The sequence below is a fragment of the Musca domestica genome, unplaced genomic scaffold (assembly GCF_030504385.1).
Source record: "Musca domestica strain aabys unplaced genomic scaffold, Musca_domestica.polishedcontigs.V.1.1 33, whole genome shotgun sequence".
NCBI lineage: Eukaryota > Metazoa > Arthropoda > Insecta > Diptera > Muscidae > Musca > Musca domestica.
The window spans coordinates 2,719,589-2,733,184 of NW_026712312.1; the positions used below are offsets into that span (position 1 = coordinate 2,719,589).

Sequence of the window (13,596 nt, forward strand, 5' to 3'; positions counted from 1 at the left end):
AACCAACTCCGTTTCAGGACATTTGGAGTCGATCTAGCGATGTCCGTGTGGCTTTCTGGCTGGCTGGCCAAACTTGGTACATTGTAATATAACTGCCAAATTTAGATCGAGTTCAGAGATAGAGAAAGTCGGTCCCCTCTTTCTGGTAAATCCCCCACGAAAGGTCGATATTTCAAAAAAAAAAATAATAATAATTAATAAATAAATAAAATATTTTACTGCACAGCAATAGAAAGGATTACCCACTGTTGTACCAACTTTGCAAATCCTAGTATTTGCATCAGTGTCACCTCAGGTGCGAAAATGGACAATATCGGCCCACACCATCAGAGTCAAAATTTTGAATAATTATAACTCTTATAAAATGTGATCACATCACAATATTATATATTAACCGAAGGTCTGGTGTGAAGGTGTAATATATCGGTCCACTCCTTCCGGTATCTCCCCACAAATCCTCAACATTTTCACAAAATGCGAAATTTACATTCGATTCCATTCAGTCTTGGCACGTCTCACTATTTCTATCAACGCAAGATCTGTTATAAGTTTGGTAGAGATCGGTCCACTCCTTCTGGTACCTCCCCCACAAAAGAGTCAAAGTTTTAAATAACAAAAGCGATCCTAAAATCCGAAATAGACATCCGGTTCTCTTTTAAATTAAACACACATCACAATATTTTTATTAACGAAAGGTCTGGTGTGAACATGGGATATATCGGTCCACTCCTTCTGGTACCCACAACGGGTAAAAATTTTCTAAAATGCGAAATTAACATCCGATTCCATTCAGACTTGGCACATCACACCATTTCTATCTAGAGATCGGTCCATTTCTTCTGGTACTTCCCCACATAGGGTTCAAGATATGGAAAAACAAAACGCTAAAAGAAAGCGAAATAAGAATCTAACTCTCTTCAAATTTCAAATAACGCAAGATCTGTTGTGAAGATGATATATATCTGCCAACCCCATCTGGTACCTCACTACAAAGGGTCAAAATTTTCAATACTTATGTCTGTCATAACTTGCCAAACAATTCGGCGATTCTTTACAACTTGCTATATAAATTTATGATTTCGCATAAAATTGGATATAAATGTTCGATTTCGAGGGTCAAGAGTTTGAATAATCATAAATCAAGGCTGGGGGTATACATCGTTCGGCAAAATCGACTGATGCTTTTTAACTTTGACCAAATTTTTTTTTTGATATACAGTGATAATTGAGATGTCTTTTGGATGAAGAGTATTATTGTCTGTGACGTCACAATTCAAAAATGCTGCCTTCTGGTAGATTTTTGCCCAAACCCCTAAAATGTACCTTTAATGTAAATAAAAGATAGAAACTCAAATAGAAAATCTTGTTTCGAAGAAGACACGTGTATCGGAAGTTTAGAAAAATAAACATTCGTACGAAAATTATGTCACACGTTTTGATGTAGCCCAAATACGCGCACTTACATCGCAGCCTCAATTCAAGGTGGCTAATTTCGTCATCATTTTGTAAAATGTTTTTCAATAGTTCACAAAAAAAATTCTTGTAATTATTTAAACAGTTGGATTCGTGACATAACAACTAAAAACTTACGAACTCAAATAAAAGTCAAGCTTAGGCATGATTAACGTTTATTTGACAACTAGAAGTTCGATGTCAGAGATGGCTGAATGGAAACAAATCTTGGTCTATTTTGTGTTGGCCTTGTTATTTAACAAAGTGCGATGTCAAGGTCGTGTTGTGGGTGGAATGCCAATGAATATCGCCAACACACCATATCTGGTGCAGCTGAGGACCCTTAGAGATGGTCATCTGTTTTGTGGCGGAACATTGGTGACATATTCCCATGTAGTTTCGGCGGCTCATTGTATTCGTGAAGAAATTCTCGAGAATACCGTTGCCGTGGCTGGCGCCACAAGTATCTATGGAGAAGGTGTGCAACGTTTAATAGCCTCGTATCTAATACACCCCAGATATAGAAATGTGACGGGTTCGGAGGCCGATATTGTTATCTATAAACTTGTTGCCCCAATGTTGGGTAGATTTATACAACCAATTGCATTGTGTTCACGGCAATTGAAACCCAGAGATCGTGTTCTAATTTCTGGTTGGGGAAAACTTAATGAACAGTCGGAACCCAGTATTGTCGCGCACAGCGTTCGTGTACCGGTGGTGAATCGCAATTTTTGCCGGCGAAATTATTTGGCCCTTTATGGAGAGGATCGAATTAAGGATACAATGATTTGTGCGGCCGAATTGGGTGTGGGCGATGCCTGTCAAGGTGATTCCGGTGGACCAGCTGTCTTTAGGAATGAACTGTGCGGCATCGTTTCGTGGGGTAGAGGTTGTGCCCGACCACAATTTCCCGGTGTCTATACGAGTGTTTGGCATTTTCAGGATTTTATTGTAAATGCAGTTAGAAATATGTGATTGAAATGAGATTGAAAAATTTTGTAAAATTAAATGTTTTTAATGGATTTTTAAGAGGATAGACATTGTTCAGCCACGGAAGACATGACAAAGGTCTCCTAGCCACAGATGATCGGCAATAGGTCTTCTAGGCATAAAATACATGTAAAAGGTCTTTAAGGCATGGGAAATCAGTAAAAGGGGTCCTAGCCTTAGGAGCACTGTAAAAGGTCTTATAGCTATAGAAAACCTGTAAAGGGGCCTCTAGGCTTAGAGGACCTCTTAAGGGTCTTCTAGGCTTAGAATTTCTCCCATAGTCATAGAAGAAATGTAAAAGGTCTTCTATGGTATAGAAGATCTGTAAAGGGTCTTATGGCCAGAGGACCCTTTACAGGCATGGAAAACCAGTTAAAGGGGTCCGAGCCATAGCAGAGCTGTAAAAGGTTTTGTAGCCATAGAAAACCTGTAAAGGGTCCTCTAAGCTTATAGAACTTCTCAAGGGTATTCTAGGCTTAAAAGATCTCCCGAGTATCTTCTAGGCCTAGAGGACCTGTAAAGGGTCTTTTAGCTTTAATAAACCTGTAAAGGGTCTTCTAATCATCGAAGGCCTGTAAAGGGCCATCTGGCCATAGAAGACATGTAAAAGGTTTTCTATGGTATAAAGGATCTGTAAATGGTCTTCTATGGCTAAAAGTCGTGTAAAAGGCCTTCAACCCATAGCAGACCTGTAAAGGGTCTTTTGGCCGTAGCAGATCTGCATAAGGTATTTTAGTCATAGGAGACCTGTAAAAGGTCTTTTAGCTATAGAAGACTTGTAAAGTGTCTTCTAGCAATGAAAGACTTGTAAAGGTTCTTCTAGCCATAGAAGACCAGTAAATGGTCTTCTAGCCTTAGAAGCCCTTTAAATGGTCCTCTAGCCTTCGAAGAACTGTAAAGAGTCTTCTAGCCATAGAGGACCTGTAAAATTTTTTTCTAGACATAGACGACCTGCAGAAGGTCTTCCAGCCGCAGAAGATCTGTTAAGGGTCTTCCGGCACAGAGGACCAAAGAAGAGCGGCAAAACATCTTCTGCCCATATAAGACCGGTTTTCTAGGCATAGACGATCTGCAAAAGTTTTTCTGGCCAAAGAAGACTTGAAAGGGGTCCTTTAACGTGTGAGGACAACTTACAGGCCTTAAAATACTTGAAGACCTGTTGCGTAATTTAACTATAGATGATCTGTAAAGCTATAGAAGACCTGCAAAAAGTCTTCTAACCATAAAAGTCCTGTAAAGGGTCTTTTAGCCATAGAAGACCTGAAAAGGGTCGTTTAGCCCAAGAAGACCTGTAAAGGCTCTTCTAGCCATAGAACCTGTAAAGGTTCTGTAGGCTGAGAGGACCTGAACAAGGGCTTTTAGCCATAGAAGTCTATTAAAAACTCTTCTAGCTATAGAAGGCCTACGAAAGGACTTCTGGACATAGAGGATTTGTAAAAGGTTTTTACAGGTTTTCTGTAATAGGTCTTTTAGCCTTAGAGGCCTATAAAGGGCTCTCCAGCCTTATAAAAATATTCCTTTTAAAATATTCATCAATGAAATGATTAATTCTAAAAATCATATGTTTCTGTCTCTGCTTTCGTCATGCAACCCAGCGAAATATGACGGTTCTAAAAATTCCCACGCCAATATGAGTGCTTCCAAACCCAAAGAACACAACTGCAACAACATCGAATACTGTTGCGGGGGAAGGAATCGGAAACAGGCAAAGCATAAATATTAAGACAATTGTCTGAACGGGACGCCAAAGTCAACTGAGCTGAGAGACATTGTTGCTGCGTACGTGTTGCGACGATCTACAACAAATCGACCAGGCAAAACGCATAGAAGGATGGCGGATGTACGGATGGATCAACAACCAACAGATCTTCTTGCAAATATTTAATATTCTGCGTAAATGATAAATAAAAATTGCACACTAACACGCGAAGTTGTTGTGTGCAGATCACTTGGTTGTTAGTCGGCTCTTGTAGATTGTTTGTATGTATGTATGTTCCTGAAGTTCCCCTTGCAAATGCCTGTGCTTGAGCGTAAACCCCCACCATTCCAACACTATATCAAGAAGACATCGGACGCTCTGTTTTCTTTTTTTTTAATGCTCCGAAAAAGAATTTGTGGGTTTCATTGTCGGCTGGCGGCACTCAAAGCCGAAATAAGCCAACAAAACCAAACATTGCCCGGCTGATGCTGCTGCTTAACTTTGTGGTTATTGCCTTTCATTGACGGCTTTATGGGCTTAACAGCGGAGAGGCAAACAACACCATGTTCGACTTATGTTTATTTGGATGAATAAATAAAATATGAATTCCATAACAAAAACAACAACAAGAACAAAAGTAAAAAAATGTAACAAAAGTTATGTTTATTGTTTATTTTAAAGATCTCGATCTGGTGGCTGGTTCCAATTAAAATGAATACTTAAACTAAATATTATTTAATTATAATATCTTCCAGCATCTGGATGTAGGGGATTATTTTAATCTAATTTTTGTATACATGTTTTCTCTAAATGAATTTGTAGGTTCTGGTGAGATTTTTTCTTGCAATGGAGCACAAAAAATATATAGCAAATTTCTACTTCAAAAAGAATTAGAATTTTTAGTTCAAATTTTCAAATCCCGCCTTATTATTAACCAATCCACAAAACTTCGAGTTTCTACCCCTTCTAAATGCGACTGAGAGAAAAAAATCATATTTTTTTAGATTTTAGGTAAATTTTATATATGTGCTAGCAAATACCCGCTGCGTCGTATGCGGAAGGAGGATTTTAATATTAAGTGAATTTATGCTAAGAGATTTTTTACCCCAAATTTCAATACACATTCATTTTCGATTTCCAGCTCTATTCCTTTCTAAAATCCCAAGTTTAATATCAATTAGTACTATTTTGGATTACATTTCCAAATCGACCTCCATATATCAACCCTACCCCACAAAAAGTGATCTAAACTTGAAATTTCAGATTTCCAGTTCTGTTTCTAAAATAAACATCAAATTTAGAACTATTTAGTACTTTTCATACTTTTTTGTACGAATTTCCAAAAACACCACTCAACCCTAATCTCAATTTTTTGATTTTAAGCACTGTCTGATTTATACCATTTATTAGCTTTCGTATAAGTGTATTACACATCTCCAAAACCACCAGGGTTCATATAAGACCCTATTTCCCAGACTTGCTTCTCACACCGAATTTCAAATGTTTAGTTATTAGTTATTGAAGACCTCTAAAACGTCTTCTAGCCATGGAAGATCTGTAAAGATTTTTAGCCAAAGAAGTCCTGTTAAGGGTTTCCTAGCCATTGAAGACCTGCAAAAGGTCTTCTAATTATAGAAGTCCTGTAAAGGGACTTCTAGTCATAGAAGACCAGTAAACGGTCTTCTAGCCATATCTGACCTGTAAACGGAAGACCTGTAAAAGGTTTTCTAGTTATTGGAGACCTGTAAAGAGTCTTCTAGATATAAAAGTCCAATAAAAGGTCTTCCAGCCATGGAAGATCTGTAAGAACTCTACTAGCCAAAGAAGACTTGTAAAGGTCTTCTAACCATAGAAGACCTGTTGAAGGTGTTTCAGCCATAGAATACCTGCAAAACGTCTTCTAGTCATAGAAGGCCTGTAAAGGGTCTTTAAGCCATAGAAGATATGTAAAGAGCCATTTAGCCATAGAAGACCTGTAAAAGGGTCTCCTTGTCATAGAGATTACCCATAAAGAGTCTTCGATAAAAAAAATCCAAACTTCAGAATTTATATAGGTTCAAAATAATGCAATCCTACACTCCAACAGTAATCTTAATTTCAAATTTTAAGGTTAAAAATCCAAACTGTACCAAATTCAGAACACATAAGTACGAATTTCAGTTTTATCGGAATTCCAGCATTCCACAACTACAATTTGTACCAAGTTCGGTACCATTTAGTACACATTATACAGACCAATAGAAATCTTATTTTCAAATTTCAGAATTCCAGCTCTATTGCTTCACCACATTGTCAATTTTTACCGAAATTGGTACCATTTAGTACACATAAGTACACATTTTCGTAACAATCTGCATCATACAATCTCATAGAAATCTTATTTTCAAAATTTCAGAATTCCAACACTATCGGTTCCACAAAAAAGTAACAAAACAATAAATAAATAAAAATAAATTGTACCAAATTTAGTACCATTTAGTACACATAAGTACGAATATCGAAAATGTCCTACATACTCCAATCCAAAAAGTTATTATATTCCAAATTGTCAGAATTTCAACTTCCCCCGTTCCCCCGAAATTTTTAAATTGTACCAAATTAAGTACCATTTAGTACACAAAAGTGCGAGTTTCCAAAATTTCTTACATTCTCCAATCCTACAATATTTGTTGTATTTGTTACTCCAAAAATTTAAATGGTACCAAATTGAGTACCATTTGGTATAAATTACCTACATACCACAGTCCTATAATGCACTAATAATTTTATTTTCAAATTTCAGTATTCCAGCTCTATCGATTCACCCAAACTCGAAATTGTACCAAATTTAGTACGTTTTAGTACTTTTCGTACTTATGTACAGATTTCGCAAACTACTTCCATATTCCCATCCTACACTCCGCCAGTAATGTTAATTGCAAATTTCCAGGATTTCAGTTCCATCCGTTCCTCCAAATTTAAATTGTACCAAATTTAGCATCGTTCAGTACACACTTCCAAAACTACCTTCTTACATCGACCCTACTCCCAACGTAGATTTCCATTCCAAATTTCAAGTTTTTAATGGTCCGAAATGGTACAATATGAGGTATATCATTTTATTACTTTTCGTACTGTTATAGTGCGAATTTCCAAAAACACTTTGGTTCATCCATCACATTCGCCATCAGTGATCCGTATTCTAAATTTAAGAATTCTAACTCTAATAGTTCGCCAAATACAAAGGGTACCCTATTTAGTTCCTTGTGGTACTTTTCGTACTATTCAAATATGCAGCCTTTTCTGACACCTTTGGACCAATAGTGACTGTTACCCATAATTCAGTCAATTACTTTACTCCTTTTTTATACCCCGAAATGGTACAAAATGTAGTGCGAATTTCCAAAAACCCTTCGGTTCATCCATCAAACACTCCATCAGTGGTCCTCATTCTAAATTTAAGAATTCTAACTCTAATAGTTCCCAAATACAAAGGGTACCCTATTTAGTTCCTTTTGGTACTATTCGTATCATTCTAATGTGAATTTCCAAAAACCCAGCCATATTTGACACCATCGGAACAAGAACCCACAGAGGGAATATATTTTTCGATACGGCCAAAACGAGCCTCATCGAAATAACGATTTTAGACCCTAGGTCTCTGTGGGCCAAATCTGTTTCAGGACAGTCGTTCTAGAGGTGTCTGTTCCTCCATCTGTTTGCCTGGCTGGTACGCACAATAACTCTCGAAGGGAGTGTCCGACTTTTCGCAAACATAATACGTTGTAGTATTTTTGTCAAACTTAGATCGAGTTCGGAGATGGGTAATTTTGGTCCATTCCTTCTGGTACCTCCCCTCTAAAAAAAGTTCGGAAATTCCACAGAAAATAATTCCCGGTATAAAACAAGAAAATATCATAAATTGTTTTGCGAGTGCTAGGTCAGTTGCGAAAATGGATAATATCGACCATATGTACCTCTCATACACACAGGGTCAAAATTCGCCATAAAAATAATTCTTAGAGGCCATGCCTTTTTCTGTAAAAATTCTGGTTTCCATAGAAGCACATTTAATCCCAGAAGAGTCTCAAACAATAAACCTGAAACAATTATCGATCGCTCAAAATTATTGACATACATTTGGAAATTTTATTTTGCAGATAAAAGGTAAACACAGGTGTTTTCCCATAACACGTAGCAATGTTACGTCTTCTACCGAAGCTAATATTGAAAACAACAAAATTTTCCAGTTCGTTTCAAAACATCAGCAAATAATGTCTACAAAAATAACTAGACTGTTCTTTGTTTCTATGGCATTTATCTTCTTTGGTGACGTCCAAGCTGGAAATGACGATATAATTTCGAAATTGGCCAAAATCATTAGACCCGTTATTAAGCATGATAATCCCGTTTACATACCCTATTACAAGGCCCCCTATACCATGCAATTGAGAATTGGCTCTGGAGATGTTATATGCGACGGCACATTAATACGACCCCAATATGTCTTAACGGCAGCTCATTGTCTGGATGAATATGATGGCTCGGAGATAACTGTTGTCGGTGGAGCCACAAAGAAATCGGATATGGGTATAGAACGTAAAATATCCAAAGTTTTCAAACATCCTTTGTATAATGCCTCAAATTGGCACAATGATGTGGCTGTGCTGAAATTGGAAACCGCCATGGTGGGGGATCGCATCCAACCCTACACCGAGTTGTGTGACGCTCCCTTGGAGTCAAATGATTTTATTTCCATTAGTGGATGGTTGAGACCAAATTTAATTGGGCCACTGATGAGAGAGGAATTGCGTAGCAATAGATTCCCAATTCTCTCACAAATGGATTGCATTCGTGACGCTCCGAATGGTGAAATGGCAATTACCAGCAGCATGTTTTGTGGCAATATTTTGAATCATGATGCCTGTTTACATAATTCTGGAGGACCAGCCATATCGTATGGACAAGTTTGTGGTATTGTCTTGGGCGGCAAGGCATGCAGTGATCTAAAATTTCCGGGAGCTTATACCAGCGTCTATGAAGTTCGTGATTTTATTTTGAATGTTATCGGAGAATAGTTATGTCCATTTGTAATGTTTTTGAATTTAATGAAAATAAACTATTAAAAATTCAGAATTCAAATTCCTCATTTGTCATCTTCTGCCAAAATGTGTTTTAAAATCATCAAATAGTTTCTAATTTCAGGGATTGTTTAGGTTTAAATTTCAGAAATCCTGAAGTATTTCTTAAATTTCAGCATTGAAATTCCTATTGACCTAAATATTGAGCTTCAGATACCAGGGATGGGAATTTCAAACTGGGTAAGTCAAAAGCCGCACAAAATAAGTGACTTAATAGTACTTTATTGGACAATTGTAAGGCCTTACTCGATTTATCCATTCTGTTCCGAGAGATTTTATTTCTCAACTCTCTATTGATTCACCAAAGGTCTTCGACACCTGAGATAGGAATTTAAATCTCGCAAATCACAAATAAATGAATGAAGAAATAAGTCATTGGTACTATTTTGGTCCATATTGGTCATTCGCTTTTAGAAGACCCAGAAGGATTTATCTGCTTACAGAAATGACTTCTATGTAAAAAAGACTAGGAGAACACATTTCAGGTATAGAGAACATATATAAGGACCTATAAAAGTTCATCCAACCTGTAAAAGGACCTGTAACTATAAGAGGTATTGCAAAGGTCTTTTAAAAATAGAATGGCTTTGAAATATTATCAATCTTTAAAAGCCCAGTCCTTTGTCTACTTTTTAAACAGGCATTTCATCTCTACATGCCTTAAAGAAGCCAATCTATTAACTAGAAGACTTCAATATCTTTCAGATCTAATATTTATAGAAGAAGGTGTTGTAGTCATAGAAGACATATGTAAGACTAGCAAGTGCCCGCTACTTTGTCACCGAAAATCCAGGCTAAAATTGTGCATCCGTTTCAACAGTTCGTGTTAGGCCTCTTTAGTACTCAAAATGTACAATTTGTCCGATTTGACAACTTTTTTTTTTTTTTTGTCGAAACCTCAAACATCAAACATTTTCACAATTTCAAAGTTTTATATTTTATTCAGGTTTTTTTCTTTTTCGGAAAGAATAATTGGAAAATGTTTACTTTTTTCTCCAAAAAGCTTTCAAAATCTTTCTCTTTGAAGTTTTCCGGGGAGGATTTTAGTAAAACCATTTCAAACCCAATGGACCCACACCTATTTCTTCTGTCCAGAATTATTTCAAGGTCTCCCTATGTAAACGCGAAAAGCTAACAGGGACCTCAATATCAAATTCCATGATTCAAGTTCTATCCATTCACTCAATGGCAAATTTGATACCAATTAGTACTTTTCAAACAATCATTCCCAAATCTACCTCCTTCTATCAAGGCTATATATCTCCAGTGGCCTCCACAAAATTTAGAATTCGAGCTCTATCTTAAGACCCAATCCCAAATTTATTACCATACTTTTCATATAGATATACCACGTGTGTCTGAAACCACTCCTTCTTTCTACCCAAGAGGCACCACGTTACATTTTGTGGCATTTTGTACGGTCATTAATTATTTTAAAATCACCCCCTTCTCACACCAACAGGGACATCTATATCAAATTTCAGGATTCCAGCTCCATCCCTTTACAGAGTAACAAATTTAGTACTATTTAGTACTTTTTAAGCAACTATAGCACACATCTCCAAAATCACCCCCATATCTCAAATTTCAGATACCAACACAGACCCCAATATCAAATTTCAGGATTTCAGCTCCATCCCTTTATTCATTATAAAATTTAGTACCAGTTAGTACTTTTCCCATAATCATGGTACACATTTCCAAACTACCTCCATATCTCAATCCAAGGCAACATCGATATCAAATGTCGGGATTGTAGCTCGACCCCTTTACCCAACGGCAAATTTAGTACCATTTAGTTATTTTCGTACAAATATAGGACGCATTTTAAATCATCGCCAAATCTCAAACACAAATACCACCAGTAATTTAAATATCAAGTTTCGGGGGTGTAGATCGGTTCCATCCACCAATATTTAGTACCATTTAGTACTTTTCGTATAGTCATGGTACGCATTTCCAAACTACCTCCATATCTCAATCCGAGATACCAAAAGAGACCTCAATATCAAATTTCAGGATTGTAGCTCGATCCCGTCACCCAACGCCAGATTTAGTACTTTTCGTACAAATATAAAACGCATTTCCAAACCATCTTCATATCTCAATCCCAGATAGCTCAATATCAAATTAAAGGATTTAAGCTCGATGATTTCACCTAATATCAAAATTTAGTACTTTTCGTACAAATATAGGACGCAATTGTAATTTGATCCCTTCACCTAATAGTACCATTTACTTTTCGAACAAATATAGGACGCATTTCCAAATCAACCCCAAATCTCAATCACAGATACCATCAATAATTTGAATATCAAATCTCATAATTTTATCTCCATACCTTCACCCAATACCACATATAGTACCATTCAGTACTTTTCGTACAATTATCACCATATTTCAATTACACATACCAACGGAGACTTCAATATCAAATTTCGGAATTTTAGCTCGATCCCTTCATTCACCGCCAAATTTAGTACCATTTAGTACTTTTCGTATAATTACAGTACGCATGCCTCAAACCACCTCTTTATCACAAACCTACCTCCAATAGGCTACCCAATAGAAAATTTCAAATTTCCAGTTTCATCCGTTCACCCTAAACTAAACTGTTTCAAATTTAGTACCATTTCGAACATTTAGTACACATTTTCAAAACCACCTTCATATATCAGAACTTACTTTCCAACCTTGATACTCATACCAAATGTCAAGTCTATAGCTCCATCCGTTCATATAATACCAAATTATACCATTTTAGAAGTTTAATCCCATTTTAGAACTTTTCGTAACCTTAAAGTTCGAATTTCCAAATACCCTTTGGTACATTTATCCTGCACTCCATCAGTGACTCTCATTCAAAATTTCGGAATTCTAGCTCATTCCGTTTCATCCATTCAAAGTATTATATTTTTAGCATTTTTTAGTACTTTTCGTACCATTACCATACTTATCACACACCTACGCACCTAGACTGACATTCGTGAAAAATTTCCAGATTCCAGATTCATTCATTCATTCTCTAGTCTGGGCATTGATTCTCGATCAGTCAATTATTTCACTAGTCTTTTATATTATAGATAGAATATCCTCTATAGACCGAAAAAAATATCTTTAGCCGATCCAAAGACAAAAGGAAAGATCCTCCACCTATTTTATTGTCACAGAAGCCCCTTTGTATATGAACAGCCCATAGAAGGGGCTCTATGTATAGTAGACCTATAAAATATTCTCTCCTATATAATATATGGAAGCTATAAAATATATGTAATAGATCCCATTTGAAAATGTAATCTACTACAGAGCGTCTACGGAACGTCCTCTTTAGACACAAAAAAAGGCCCCCTCATAAACATATATTAAGTCCGCTATTTCTAAAAAAATTTAATAGGTTTTTTTTCCGAAGATGTCCCATACGTCATGTGCCTTAAGAAGACGGCTTCGATAAAGTCCGCCAAACAATTTTTTTTTTTTGAAAATCGATTGATTTGTACCCTCAGCCTTATGACTACAGAGGACATTTGGAGTCGATCTAGAGGCGTCCGTCCGTCCCTCTGCCTGGCTGTCTCGATTTGATCCAAACTTGGTACATCGTAATATTTTTTTAAAACTTGGATCGAGTTCGGATATGGGCAATATCGGTGCACTCCTTTTGGTACCTCCCTCATAATAGGTAGTAAATTTCCATGAAAACAATAGATCGTATAAAACAAGAAGATATCATCCAATTATGTTCAAACTTTGCAAATCCCAATATTGTTAAAATTCGAGTTCGAATATCTTAAAATTTCGTACATCTACCCTTGTAACTTCCCCACAACGGGTCAAAATTTTGAATAACTATATAAACAATAATAAGTTTCCGGTTCCTTTTAAACTCGACACATGCTATTGTTTCTATCAATATCTTGTCCGAAGATGCAATATATCAGTCCAATCATTCTCCCCACAAAGGGTCACAAAAGTAATCCTCCTATCAGAAAATGGTATAAATTTCACGATTGGCCTCTAATGTCTTAATTACAGCAAAAAAATATCTTTTAGATTAAAGCAACAACAAACATTTTTTCATGCTTTTATTCTCATTTATGGAATGCTGGTCATCTAACCTTTCAGACTCTCATTAAGAAAATCAAGGACATTCATGACATTGGTAAAAACGGCCGGTTTAATTTCATCCCCCTCATCAGAGTTCAGCGAAACAATGCCACATAGTTCGCCAGCAAAAATCCCTGGGCCGCCACCATCAATTTCAGAGACATCATGATTACCATCAAAGGCACACAGGATATTCTCACTCTTACCACCCCCGTTGGGGCACAACTCCTTGGC

At 36.6% G+C, this 13,596-nt stretch overlaps 3 protein-coding genes across 3 annotated transcripts in view; 2 read left to right on the top strand and 1 right to left on the bottom strand.

Moving 5' to 3' along the window:
* Nucleotides 1-13,596, bottom strand: part of LOC105262173 (M-phase inducer phosphatase) — a 532,660-nt gene that overhangs the window by 124,881 nt on the left and 394,183 nt on the right. The gene's annotated exons all lie outside the window — the stretch shown is intronic.
* Nucleotides 1,660-2,427, top strand: LOC131803772 (seminase-like). The gene has a single exon (XM_059125453.1). The coding sequence runs from the start codon at nt 1,660-1,662 to the stop codon at nt 2,425-2,427; it is 768 nt and encodes a 255-aa protein (XP_058981436.1).
* LOC101897945 (seminase-like) lies at nt 8,359-9,207 on the top strand. Its single transcript, XM_020034841.2, has one exon. The coding sequence runs from the start codon at nt 8,395-8,397 to the stop codon at nt 9,196-9,198; it is 804 nt and encodes a 267-aa protein (XP_019890400.2). The 5' UTR covers nt 8,359-8,394; the 3' UTR covers nt 9,199-9,207.